The 14,475-nt window shown below is 36.1% G+C and overlaps 1 protein-coding gene and 1 non-coding gene across 4 annotated transcripts; one reads left to right on the top strand and one right to left on the bottom strand.

Annotated features, from left to right (window-relative positions):
- Positions 1-7,780: 7,780 nt before the first annotated feature.
- On the bottom strand, positions 7,781-11,166 carry LOC148871060 (splicing factor U2af small subunit B-like). Of its 3 annotated transcripts, XR_016108133.1 has the most exons (7): positions 10,602-11,040; positions 10,078-10,164; positions 9,915-9,996; positions 9,622-9,748; positions 9,065-9,518; positions 8,904-8,938; positions 7,781-8,158 (listed from the first exon to the last, which is right to left on the bottom strand). XR_016108133.1 is itself a non-coding variant. In XM_088973569.1 (6 exons), exons 1-5 carry the CDS (start codon positions 10,836-10,838, stop codon positions 9,083-9,085), a joined length of 969 nt encoding a protein of 322 aa, XP_088829695.1. In that variant the 5' UTR covers positions 10,839-11,166; the 3' UTR covers positions 7,781-8,158; positions 9,065-9,082. The 3 variants fall into 3 exon arrangements, 2 of the variants coding, with proteins under 2 accessions (XP_088829695.1, XP_088829694.1); XM_088973569.1 differs by lacking the exon at positions 8,904-8,938 and having other exon boundaries at positions 10,602-11,166; XM_088973568.1 differs by having other exon boundaries at positions 7,781-8,938; positions 10,602-11,098.
- On the top strand, positions 11,155-11,237 carry TRNAL-UAA (transfer RNA leucine (anticodon UAA)). The gene has a single exon. It is a non-coding gene; the product is annotated as a tRNA-Leu (tRNA).
- Positions 11,238-14,475: the final 3,238 nt, after the last annotated feature.

The raw sequence follows: 14,475 nt of genomic DNA, 5'->3' as shown, positions 1-14,475 counted from the left end.
TAGAAATCTGATTTGATATATTAAAATCATCTTATGCCAGTTGAATTGGCTAGAAGTGGTAGGGATCAACCAAAAACGACGTGGGCCAAAGTAGCAAGAAATGATTTAAGTGTTAATAATTTGATAATGGATATACTTTAAGCAAAAGGATACATGTGGCTAATATTGTAACAAAACTTGGATGATAAATTTGATAATGGATAATCTGATTTTGGTTTGAATAAAACAATCAAATTTAGATTTAACTAATTTATCACGGAATTAGATGGAAACGAAAGGAAATAATAATCTCATCGTCGCTGCTTGTGTTAATTACATGGTTTTTAAAAACGAATCGGTGACTGAACCGATTAGGAGTTTGGTTACCGGTTTGAGCGGTCCGACTGTTCGACCCGAACGGCTGGCCCATTCTGACAAAAAAATAAAAACTTGGAAAACGATTCAAACCGTTTGAATGGTTCAAACAGTTTGAATGGTTAACCGGCCAGTTCAGCGGTTTGTTGACCAAAATCAATGATTTTGGGGAAAAAGCAGTTTGGAGGAAAACGAAACTGGTTAGGTGACCGGTTCCCAGTTTTTCCTATCCGACCGTTTGGTTTTGAAAACAGTGGATAATTATTACAATTCCTTCCTCATCCTTTCTGCCCTTGTAAAAGTAATTTTATCGCTTCATCAAGCCACTCCACATATAAATACAAAAAAAAAAAAAAAAAGTCCACCCAGAGTTCCCAATTCTCATTGATTGGGGTCCCCATTTTTATGCAGCATATAATCATAGGAATGCACATGCATTTAATCAATGTTCGAAGTATTGAAAAGGTAAGGTATATTGGAAATGTAATTTTAAGAGATGCATCAAGATACACATAGATAATTTAAAAAATAAACAAAAATTCCTTAAAAAATAGAACAACAATAAAAATGAGTTTTATGTGACTATAATTAATTTATTTAAACATAAAAGCCATTCTTTAATGATTTATATAAAGTATTAGGATATCATTAGTAACCGTTGTAAAATAACAGAAAAACTAAAATATATGTATGTGTATATATACTAATATTTATTAGTTAACATTTTTTGAAGCCATTTATTAGTTAATATTTATTATATATAGATTTAGATAATATGTATTATGTATACAAGTTAATATATACTGTAATTTTTAATAAATAAATATAAATTGTCTTCATTTTATATTTATTATATAAATTTTAACAATCAAATTTTAGCATTTTTTGAAAAACATCCACCAAGGCAAGAAAAATTACTTTAAGATTAAGTATAAAAAAACGTGTTATAATAAACAATTAAGGTTGGCATAGTGGTTAATTAATTATTGTTGTAAGCAGATGATTAAATTTTGAAATTTGTTACTTTTATTTATGACTTTTAACAAGTTATTTGACTTAAATAACATTTAATGACGTATTAAATGCCTTAATTAAGGTAGCTCAAATAAATATTTAATTGAATAATATTAGCATTTAATGACGTCTCAAGTTTAAAGGCTTAATTAAAATTGATGTTAATGAGAGAGTTGATGAATTAAATTTAAATTTGAATTTAAAAAAGAGAGAGAAATTAAATTAAGCTGATACATAATGCGTATTGGCCTGTTTCGGAATTATATCGGCTGATATATTCCTGAAATGGTCCGATATGGTCGAAAAATTACGAAGCTATCTAATTATATATAGTCCATGTATTAGAACTCTTATGAAACAATACATATCGACCGATAAAAAACGATACATTGCAAAATTTAAAACCTTGCATTTATTCTAACTTAATTTTTTTTATTATTTTGCGGTGCTAATCAAATAAAGTAAAAGATTAAGCAGAGTGAAGTAAGACCCAACAAAGAGTTCTATTCAAGTGCATTCATTAATATTGGTTGCACCTGATTTCCATCAATTACATTAAAGATATATTACTCTTCATTGGTTCACGCCTTATATAAGTGTTTATTGTTCAATCTACCTCATAAATCTTTATGAGTTTGCATAGTTGTCACCAGTGACAGGTGAGGGAATCCATCACGATTTATGGGGTGGCATAGGTGGTGTTTAGAAGACCGATAAAAATTTCTGAGTGGGAATAGACCATAAAGTATCTTATAATTAATATGTATTAATTATAACATTGTCAAACTTTTTATAATTTTGAAGGTATCATGCGTATTATATTTTAATCCATATAACTGAAAAAGTTTAATTTAAAAATTAGAGCTAAGGAGATCAAATAGTGCATAAATTAATTTCGACGAGTTTTGAATATGAATACTCGATAAAAAACACAAAAAGATACTACCTCGATGAAGTGAAGGTATGCATCATATTTATTTTCGTCATAAATTTGTGATTGCATTAGGCCCATGGGAACATCAAATCATCATTATCATCTCAGCTTGACCTACTTTAGCCATGTGTTGAAAAACTTTCGATCCTTTAAATTGTTTGTACAATCGTTTTTAACGGTGGATGATCAATCCATGCCTCGTTTTCTGTCAAAAATTTTTGAATGCAGGATGAAGTGGCTTCTCTCTGTGTTGAGCCATGGTGATCAATCTAAAATGGTCATGTGATGAAGAATTCTATGAAATTGTCGCATTTGCATTAACCATCCTCCATGAGTCCATGTATTTTATTTATTTATTTAATTTTTTTCAATCCGTTCTTAGTAGATAAAAGGGTAAGTCTGGGAATACTCATCTTTTTTAAGCGATTATCTAAATAAGCACTCATTTTGGGTGAACTGAACAACACACCGATAAACACTTTTTTATTTTTTGCATTTGAGAGATAAGCTTGATATTCTTTCTTTTGGGTATCTTCTCAAGGGCTAGACAATGGGGTAGCCCATCCCCCAATCCATGTACAGGCAAGATTTCATCCCAAATCTCTGCTGCAACCACCTGAAGGAGACCTTACCAACCAGCTGGTTGGCACTTTGCCCAAATTTTGGACTTATTTTTAAGTCCTTATTCAAAAAGTATTATTTCCTTTCTGCCCTGTCATTGCCTGCCAAGTCATTATGAATGTACCTACACTACCCCTGTTTGAGATAACAAATAAGTGCCATCTCACCCAATACTCATGAGAACTTGTTAGAATAAGCATTTATTTGATGAGCACTTGTTAAAATAAGCACTCCCAAACATGGGCAAAAAACCCCCTCTTTTCTTAGATTTAATATTTATTACATAGATACACCGGAGCAATTGGGCATGCATATTTGGCCCGTGAACATAAGTGTAGGGGAGATTGAATGTTAGGAGTAGGGGGTGTCAATTGGACTGGATTTGGTCCAGTCCAATCCAATCCAATAAATATTCTGGACCATGTTGGATCTATCCAATTCAATGTCCTGACCATCCAATCTGTTCAAATTCTTTTGATTTAGATTGGTTTCAACCCAAACCTGCTCCATTGACACCTATATTCTTATCTTATATTAATGGACCAGATATTGGCTTAATCCAATTCAATCCAATATAAATTTATTATAGATGGACCATGTCCAGTCCAATCTAATAAATATTTTGGACTGAATTGGTCCAATCCAATGTATTGTTGCCTTGTTGGTCCGTCCAATCCGTACAAATTGATTTTGAATTGGATAGGACCGGTCCACCCTTAGTTAGGAGTGGTCATTGATCACCACCCATTTTCATCCAGTTAAGGTAGCTGTTTTTGCCTGCAAAGTGGAAGCGAGGGTGGCAATTGGATCAACTGATTGGAATATAGCATCCTAGACAAGAAACTTTTCAGTCCACCCTAGGGGTGGCAATCTTGACCCTGACCCTTTTGACCCACCCATACCCACCCATTTCAGCAGTGGGTTATATGGGTCAAGTCACCCATTAAGGTCAAGGAAAAGCGGGTCAAGGTGGGTTGGGTCGAGGGTATCCATTGGGTCAAAAAGGGTTAGGGTCACTTGGGTCAAGGAGAGGGTCGAGAGAGAAGCTTCTGCAATAGTCAAACTGTCAAATTGTCAAACAATGAGAGGGTTAGGGTTTCAAGCCACTCGCCATCGAAATTTTTTCGCAGTTCTCTCAACTCCTTGTTTCCACCATTGAAACAAAGTTTGTCCTTGCCGCCATTGAAGCAAGATTGTATCTCAATTCTCTACTAGTTTCGCAGTTCTCTCAATTCTCTCAACTCACTGTTTTCATCGCTGTTGTTTCTCAGAGTTCTCAAGTCGGGTGTACATCAGAGCTTTGGATAGGTACATCAGAGTTCTCAACTCTCTTAAATAGCTATTTCTTATTGAATGGTTTCTAGTTTCTACCTGGAATCATTTTTTGTAGTCTCCTTTAATTTAGAGGATATATTGATTCGTTTTCCACATGGTTCATGGGATTTTGCTTTTTGTTGTAGTCTCTTAATTTGAATTAAAGTGATATCTACAAGGCTTCTGGTAAAAGAAATCCTTGGATGCTATATTTTTCTTATATCTTCTGTATGAAATAAGGATGTATTATAGATCAAGAAATTCGAACTTAAGTCTTATTTAAGATTTCTATCCCAGTACTGATGGTCTCGGAAGTTGCAATGTTGAGATCGGAAGTTGCATGAACTGTATAACAACCTATCAAAAATTTATTAAAAATGGAAGAGTGTGGTGTTTTTAAAAAGTCAAAGCTATTCCAAGATTTGATAATATTATGTGTAGTTAAGATATGCATGAAACCCATGCATGTTTTAATTTTAAGCCTCTGTTTTGATTCCATGGTCCTGCTCTAATATATACAGAAAAGCTTATCTCCATTAGATGTTATATGGTTTCAATACTTCAAAGATATCAAGATCTAATTACAAGAAAGCCATAGATTGTTTGAATTGTCTTTTATGAGCAATAATGAACAAAAATGTGCAAAGTAGAAGAACTAGACTCCATTTTATATGAAGTTGACAACCTATGATTTACTCCCTTTACTGTGCCATCTCATTCTTATATATGCATTTTCATTCTCCATTCCCCATTAACCTTCAAAGTACGATGATATAACTTATTTAGATCTGAAATGGTTTAAACACTAATAATACATTAACAGTGGATATGGTTTTTTAATAGAAGAAATTGGCAAAGTAGGATTCATATAACTGACCCTAAATTTTACATCATTATTAGATGTCTTGTAAAAGAATGATGAGGACTAATTCCTTGAACTAGGCTTTTACCCAGCAAACACAAGGACTTCTTTTGTATTGTCACATGGATTTTTTTTTTCATGCACTATACTCATATAAGTGGATATAGGGTCTTGTCTAATGCCTATTTGTTTCTTGATATATTTGTAATATTGTCTTACTATGATCTCCAAAGATGTTAATTTAGCAAATAAATAGGTTTGTTGTCAAATTACAGGTGGTTAAAAAGTATGATTGTCAATTATATCTGGGTCAGACCCAAGAGTCCTAATGGTTCATAACTGATTCCGCACATTTACCTATCAATGAGTTTCAGATCTACCCAGAATTGGATCAGACCTGACCCATTAGGATATCCTCCATGCAAGAGATGTGTGGATACAAACTTCTTTGGGAGGAGATCCGGACTTGACCTATTGAGTTTGAGGCCTGTTTGAAAACTATATTAAATTTTTTAAGGTATATTAAGTTCTTTTGGAGGAGACCTGGCAAAACTATATTAAGATTGAAAACTAAAATAAGATTTAATTAATTGACATGTTTTCTAAGGTAAGCAAAGGGTTTGGTTGTAAGCCTACACTCTTGGATGCTATTAGATGCAAGGTGCAGAGGTTAATCAAGTCAGTATTTGAAAACAGTTCCTTGAACACCTTTAATTGAAACATGTATGATGGAAATTTAGTGATAGTGGCTCTGCAAAGCAGATGTAACAGAGCCGGTTTAGGTGTGACTCAAAAAAGGCCTTCTACTTGGTAAATTAAACCATGAAACAACATTAGCTTGTCTTTGAATGCTTTTATCATTGTTGGGTGAATGTAAAATGGAGTAAACAAGGTTGCTTTGTAAGAAGACACTCCAATTCAATTTCTGGGGTTCTATTCAATTGAATGATTTGATGTCTTTATTAGCTTCAAGGGTTATAGAAGTGTGCATATAAAAAATGGATCCAAAATAAGTAAAATCATAACCTTCTCATGGTGTTTTTAGCTTTTCTTCAAGCATTTTCAAGCAATACCACTTAGATCACCTACAACGAGTTCCCATTAACTCTTGGATGAAAACAGCTCAAAGCCTTACAGAAAGATTAAACATTGAATTATTAGGATAGCCATCACCCATCAAAAAGAAGTATTTGGTTGAAAATTCAGGCCCTGTTTGGTTTGCAGGAATAGGGATCTGGAATCGGAATTAGAATGGGCTATTTCGATTCTAACTATTTGGTTGGGTGGAATCCGAATCTCATTATTATTCCTGCTGGAATGACATTCCCCCATTTGGGAGAATACCCATTCCCTGCCCAGCTGCCCCTCCATTGGGAATGAAATATCATTCTTGCTGATATTAATCCCCATTCCTATTCCTATCTAAATCAAACTGAGAAGGATGGCTAGGACTCAGTTTCTCATACACTTACAATATGAAATATGTATTTTTTCTTTGTCATACACCTCAATTGTATGTTTGCATGTTTTTTGTAGGTTTTGTTGAAAATGTTAGAAGTTTCAAGTTCTATTAGTGGAAAAAGAGGTTTTTCAAATGGGGGGGGGGCATTTTCTGCAATTTTTTGTTATTTTCTGCAGTTTTCTATTTTTTTTTTGCATTTTCTGCAACTTTCTGTTATTTTTTAGCGTTTTCTGCAATTCCTGTAATTTTCTGCAATTTTCTTCTATTTTGTGGTATTTTTCTGCTATTTGTCTGCATAATGTTTGCAATGTTCTGCTATTTTTTTGCATTTCTGCAAATTTCTGGTATTTTCTAGTGTTTTCTGCATTTTTTGAATTTTTGATATTTTTCTGCTGTTTTCTGCAATTTTATACTATTTTGTGGTATATTCTGCATTTTCTACAAATTTTTGCTGTTTTTCGGCATAATTTTTGCATTTTCTGCTATTTTGTGATATTTTCTGCAATTTTTTGGTATTTTTCTGCAATTTTCTCGTATTTGTCATTTGTCTACATAATTTTTGCAAAATTTTGTTATTTTTCTTCATTTTCTGCATAATATTTGCAATTTTCTGTTATTTCTGTATTTTTTGTGAAATTTCTGAATTTTTCTACAAAAGTTTATCATTTTTTTGCAATTTTCTGAAATCTTTTATATATTTTTTTTCTGAATTTTTTGCAATATTACTGCCTTTTTTACATATTCTGCAAAGTTGTTTTGCTATTTTTCTCCATAATTTTTGCATTTTTGGCTACACGAGTCGACTCAATTTCCACCGCATCATCCCTGGCAGAGGTCATTCTCTCAAAATATTGTTTTTTGGGTATATGGGTCAACCCGACTCATTTCTACCACATGGTATCCTGATGGATATTATTTTCTTGGCATAATTGTTTTCGGGTATACGGGGTGACCCGACCCACTTCTGCCACAGTATCCTTAATAGAGTTTTCTTGGCATTATTACTTTTGGGTGTATGGGTCGATCCGACCCGTTTTTGTATTCATAGGTGAATGATCAATATGAATGAATCAAGATGAGTGGATTGGTATTCAACCCTTACCCAACCCACCGATTTGCCACCCCTAGTCCACCCACTCACTCGTCGAGTAACAAAATCCATACCACGGTAAAAATAAAAAAAAAGTAAAAAAAAAAGCTTGATGCAGCAGAAAGAATATAGAATAAACAATGAGCATGCCAGCCATCTTTTGATGTCAACAGGGTTCTATAGCAATGTTTTTTTTTTTTTTTTGAACATTAAAGCATTAAACGATTTAACAACATTCCCTAAATAACAAAACTCCATTCCCAAAGTACTTGTAGCTGGAACTGTCTGAAGAAATGAATCGGAGAATTCGTGACACTTGCTTCCGGAACCTGAAAGCCTGCAATCTATTAGAACAGGATGTACAATACACAGACCTCACCTTCCAAATGAGAACTTCTCTTGGTATATGTTCTTGGAGATTGACCACTCTTCTGACAAACTTTCCGCCATGCTCAATGCACGCAGTCTGTATATCCTGTAAACTCACCCCGCTGCTACGCAAACAACCTGTAAACAAATTTCATGGTAAGCTGCTGTATAAACAAGGCTCGATCCTGAGAAGCAGGGATACCTGAACCTGCAAAACTCATAAAGTATGTAAGACCACAACTTTTCTGGGAAAGAAAAAACATATGAAGATCAACCCCACATACACACACATGCAAGCAAAAGCAATAGATGCAATCTGGTACCTTTTCTAGCAACTGATACCTGAGGACTAGATTTCCGATTCATAAGCTTCTATTATTGTAAAGCAGAAAAATGATTTAAAAAAGAAATCTTGAACAGAAAAACGATTTAAAAAACTGAAATCTTGAGCATAATAAAAAAAATGCAATGCTAGTTTGAGCAAAGAAGTATACTGTTATGTACCAAGAACCTTATATTATTTATGCATGCACTTTATATGCCTCATATTTTGGTGTGTGACCCCACTTGAAGCCTTTCCTTGAGCTCCACTGTCCCAAGGGAAGCCTCGAGTTACGGTGCAATCTCTTCATAACAATGCTGTTGAATGTTGACGTTACTTCTCACTTATCATTAATCTTCTTATAGTATATACGTTAAAAGAAAGTAATTAACTATGTTGACTCTTGGTAGGGTTTTCTAATGTGGTTAAAAGAAAAAAGTAGGGTCGTGTGTGGTTAATATAAAAGAATTAAGGGTCTTTCACAACAATAAAGCATGCCTTCAAACACACAAGTCACGCACTGTTGCGGTGGTTAGGGGGAAAGGGGAAAAAGGGTTTTACATGCCATATCACAGAACTGTGAACCTGTACACCACCTGCACAGTGGAAAATGGGCCGTAAGCTATATTTAGTAAATGTGGGTGGTTTTTGTAAAAAAGAAATGCAACCTTTTTCCCCAAAAGCAGGAGGAAAGTTTCAATTGACAAGAGAAAGGGACAAACCAGAAATAGTCGACTGGCTCAGTAGCCATATCCTCCCTGCTGTGGTGGCTGCTGCTGCTCATAGTACCGTTCTCCATGTGGATCATACCCATTGCTTTCATTGTTAGAAGTACTGTAATTGTTATCCTTGTTAGCAGATTCAGTCTGTTCTCTTTCCCGGTTCCATTGCTCAATTTTAGCCCTTCTCTCAGCACTACCTTCCCTGATGGGGCTCCTATCTCTCCTCCCCCCAGGGCTTCTGCCTCTTCCCCTCTTCCTCCCAGGGCTTCGGCTCCTAGGCCTCCTTCCCCTATCATCATGGTAGTGGTGATCCCTGTCATCATACCATCTACCATAACCACGACCTCCATGAGAACGCTCCTCATAACTACGATGCCCGTAGGGACTTCGGCTTCTGCTATGACCCGGACTGTGCCTTCGCCTGTATCTCCCAAACAAATGCCTCCTCAGCTCCCTGACAATGATGAAACAAAATGCATCAGATGCCAAAGAATAAGCACCACTGGAATTATTGGTTGCAAAAGAAATGGAGGGCTTGAGTAATCACCATAATTTACCTGCTAATCTTTTTCAAATGCATAAAGTTGCAATAACCACCTCGATTGCAAGTATTCTCCTCATATTGCCTACATGTGGCTTCACGGAAATCCGTGACCGGGGAGAAATCAACAATAATTGGACGCCCTGAAATATTTCACTCTTTCAGTACCCAGCTGGTAGGGCAACGGAAATATCAATTAAACAGATCACCATGATTAGAAGTACAGATTTTGAAAGAATTTGTTAGCACATATTGAATATTATATTAGAATGTTCTGTAGACAACCGCTAGATTTAGTTAAGAAAAAACCTGCATAGTATCTCCCTGTAAGGTTTCGAAGTGCATTGGCAGCATGTTCTTCCTCTCTAAACTGAACGTAGACATTACCAACCTGTGCACGTATAATGAAATGAGATTGGCATATAATGTTCAGCAAGTAAAACGAAATTTGCAGCAATTCAAAGAAATTCACCATGTGATCAGCCAAATTGTCGCAAATATTCAGGCTTTCAATCTCCCCGTACTTGCTTAATTCCTCAAACAGATCTTCATAGAAATCCTGCAATTACAAAAAGTAATAAGAAATACTTCCAGCAGAGAAATAAATACTACACAACTCTAACGCCTATGACGGATCCTCCACATTGCACAGAGCTACAGAACATACAACTCGACAAGGGGAAAACATCCACGAAACGAATGAAGAAAACTTTTCATCTTAAAATGATTCAACAAATAATAAAATCCAGAACTCAGATAAATCTACAAACTTGGAGAAGAAACGATAAAGTACTGATTTTTTTTTGGGTATATGGCAGCTGAGTGAAGCCTTAGAGAAAGAATACAATAAGAGAAAGAATATATCATGAATAACAGGGATAGATATCGAAGAAAGCCAAACGATCCTTCAGAAAAGAAAGCCCTAAACTAAACACAAAAATTAAAAGGGAACTTTGAACAAGGAAAAGATGAATTAAGAAAGAGGAGAATAGAAACCTCAAAGTGCTCCTGGATCTTGCGAGGATCTAAGGGCTGGCCCTGCGGATCCACTCCAGGAGTGATCATATCAGGCCTCTGGTACATGTTGGAAAGCAGCAAAGTAGGGCTTATACTCGGCTTCGTGTGGAGCCTTGAACACCGGTCGCCATGCCTGCAAGCCCCGATCTTGAAGTAAAACGGGCAGTTTACCCTGTCTTTCTCTGTTCCGAAAATTGAAGCCAAGTGTTCCGCCATGGATTCTCTCTGGTTTCTTTCTCAATCCCGATCAAACCAGAGAGATTATAACAAAAGAGTAAACAGAACCAGTGGTCGAAGGATCGGAAAAGGAGCAACCTTTTACAGCGAGAGGTAGACGTAGAGGAAACAAATGGAGATCGAAGTGGAAACCGGAATTAGGATCGAAGGGAGTTTGGATTGGTTAAGCTAGGGTTCATATAACGGGCCCATGGAATTTTGTTGTATGCCGTTAACGGCTGTCTGTTTCTGGATGCTTCTTCGGTGGAGAGTAAGGTTTTACTTTTTAATATAACTTCGTAGACTTGTCAAAACAGCTGGTTTGCCCGAGAGGTTAAGGGGGAAGACTTAAGATCTTCTGCACATAAGTGCGCATGGGTTCGAACCCCATAGCCAGCAGTTTTTTTTTTTTGTTTTTTTTTTCCGGCTTTCCGCGTCAGCGAAATCGCCAATTCCGCCACTTTCCAAATTCCACTATTTTGGTTCATTTCTAGAATGGAATTCAAAAACTAAAAAGTAGGCATGCGTTTGGCATTTCAGAGAAATTTTGTAATGAATTTTGTGATTCTATAATTCACTTAAAATTGTTAGAATTAAATTTTTTGGATCCAAAAAAACCATTTGTCAAGCCAAAATTTGGCACCCCCTTTGAACCTAAGTCCAAACCTTGATCAAAAGTCAAAGCCTAGCTATATCCCACAAACTCTCATTTAATCCTTCAATTAAAAAGAATCTATTTCAAACAATTTGGTTGGCTGACTTTTTAAAATTACCTTATATTCTCAGTCACTTGATGGGAATCTTTTCATCCAAAGCTTTTTAACCAAAATATGTTCACTCACTCGCACTTGAAACCCTGAAATACCCCAGGCTCCCCAGCATTATCTACCTACCCATACCTCCACAAGTATACCAAAAGACACCTAAACCATTCCACCCTTGTCCCTATATCCTATAAAGAAAAAGATCAAAATTCCCCTCTTGCATATTCTCCCTAAATTCTCCTTGTTCCACACCAATTTGTACACTTCTATCTTTAGAATGCATTTGGATGTGATGTAAATCAAGAATGAATGTAAATTTTATATCGGTTTGGTTTTGTATGCATTTGGAAAGAAGGTGTAATTATTATCGACAAAAAACTATACTCTGGTTTAGTTTTGCATGTGTTTGGATGGAGTGTAGTTTTACATTGATAATTGATCTAAAACCTCATCAACTTTAAAGTTTTACATCGATAACTGATGTAAAAACTTCATCGATTTTATCGATAAAAAAACTTTACATTCTTCCACTCATCACTATTTTGAAAAAAATAACAATCACTTTCTAGTTTACTGTAAAACGTCATCAATGTATTTTTACACTGACAACATTTTACATTGATTCCAAACGCAGCCTTAGGGTTGTATTTGGGTTGAAGGAAAAGGTAGTAAACACAGTCTTAAGACTTACCAAAATTCCTAAAGTACTCTTGCCTATATCTTATAAATAGAGGGGTTTCCACCCATTTAGCATCTAAGAGAAATCCAAGCAAGAAGAAGACATCAATTCGAAGCCGAAAGCCCAGATCTGTGTACACACATCTATTGAGAACATCTCTTGTACTGTTTATTGTCATTCGCGGGGAGATGCTCCCAACGTGTGTTGTGGTGTTACATACACATGCAGATGTGGCTAGTTTTATTGAGGTCAATAGATCTGTGTTTGTCCATTAAGTAGGCTTGTAAATGGATTGAATTTGAATCAAATCAGGCTAGATTCGAATTCGAAACCGATCATTAACACTAATATTCGAATTTGATTTGATATTCGATGGATATCAAATATTTGAGTTCGAATTTGATTTCGATTATCAAATTGAATATTCGATTTGATTCGAATTTGACCGATAGTAATGGTGGCCAGCGAGCGGTGATGGTAGTGCAACGGCAACGAAGGAGAGAGAGAAGATGATGGTGGCTGCCATCAAAACTACTGTCACTGACGATGGTAGTGCGGCAAAGGAGAGATAGAGGAGAAGATGATGGTTGTTGTCGGCAATGGTGGTTTCCGTCAAGACTACTGTCACTTGATCGCCGTCATTGATGTTGTTATTGGTGATGGTGGTTGCTCGAGCGGTTGTGATAATGAGTCGAGATTTGAAAGATAGGAGATAGAGGAGAAGATGATTAGATGAGATACGAGAGAGAATTGAAGAAGTGAAGAGAGGCAGAGGATGAGGGGCGGTGGTCGGTGACCGGTACCCGACTGTCGAGTTGCTGGTGTAGCTGGTGTGGTTGCTCGGGCGACGACAACGACAGCGGTGGAGGGAGGATTAGGGTTAGGGTTTGCAAGGAGATGGAGACCGAAGAGAGAGAGATTAGAGATTCAGAGAGGTTCGAATGTTTCATGTTTGCTTCATTATATATATATATATATATATATATATATATATATATATATATATATTCGGTTCAGATATTTATCGGATCGGATCAATGCATATCCAAATTCGAACCGATAATTTAATTGGTAAGAAATTAATATTCAAATTCGACCGAATATCCAATTTAAATTATCCGAATTCAATTTGATTGTACCAAATCTCAAATTCGAATTTGGATTTTTGAATACCGTTTACATGCCTACCATTAGGCCCATTCTCCCTTTCTTGCCATCTCACCATGGTATATATATATATCAAAAGATGCCTTATCTAGCATCAGATTGAGCTAGGATACCTCACAAGCTCCAAAGCTCTATGGACGTCTCCTCCTAGTTCAAATCCCTTTCCATTTGTGTCTCTTTGGGTATTTAGACGAGAAGATCAATTGCCAAAACACTCCACTTATCAAAGTTAACACTAGAAGCGTTTCAGCTCCCCTTGTTTCTTTCTTTTGCAGCATTCTAGCTATGTTTTGGATTGTTTGGCGTTAAGATTGCATGGGTTGGAGTTGGACTACTGGACTTTCCCTGATTCCTACACTACACACTCTATTTCCTTTGTGGGAAGTGTCCATTCATGAGAGATTTTTCTAATGTGTGGTTGTGTTGATGTGGCCAGCAATGTCTTTTGTCTAGCAGATTAATCTGACACAATTTTGTGCAAAAAAAAAAAGCGAATTCACATCTGTGCCCCATAGAGGGTGCCCCACAAACGTCCCACAGCATCTCAACCGTGTATTAGGAATATTTTTCACTGACAACTTCGGAGATATTCCCAATGTATGCTGAGATATGCATGTGGGGCATTTGTAGGGCACCCTCTGTGGGGTGCAGATGTGATCTCCATGCTAGAGGTTAGGGATGTTCCCAGTCTACACCCACCCCAGATAGCTAGTACCAACATTGAATAATGGCATTTTCATTGTTCAGATTTGGCTCTGTTTGGTAAGAATGCATGTATGTACTCAAAGTGACGGTTTTCACAAATTTCAAGGCATTTTTGCACTCAAGGAAGTAAACATTAAACCATTGTTTTCAAAACCGAACTAGACCGGAAAAACTGGGAATTGGTCACCTGACCGGTTTTGTTTTCCTCCAAAACTATTTTTTCCCCAAAACCGTTGATTTTGGTCAACAAACCGCTGAACCGACCGATTAACCGTTCGATCCATTTTTTAATTTTTTTTGTCAAAACGGGCAGGCCATTTGG

This window comes from Nelumbo lutea, chromosome 2 (assembly GCF_056320005.1).
Source record: "Nelumbo lutea isolate HS-2025 chromosome 2, American lotus-T2T, whole genome shotgun sequence".
Taxonomy (NCBI): Eukaryota; Viridiplantae; Streptophyta; class Magnoliopsida; order Proteales; family Nelumbonaceae; genus Nelumbo; species Nelumbo lutea.
Note: the sequence above shows the minus strand (reverse complement) of the source record. Positions and strands in the feature narration are given on the sequence as shown.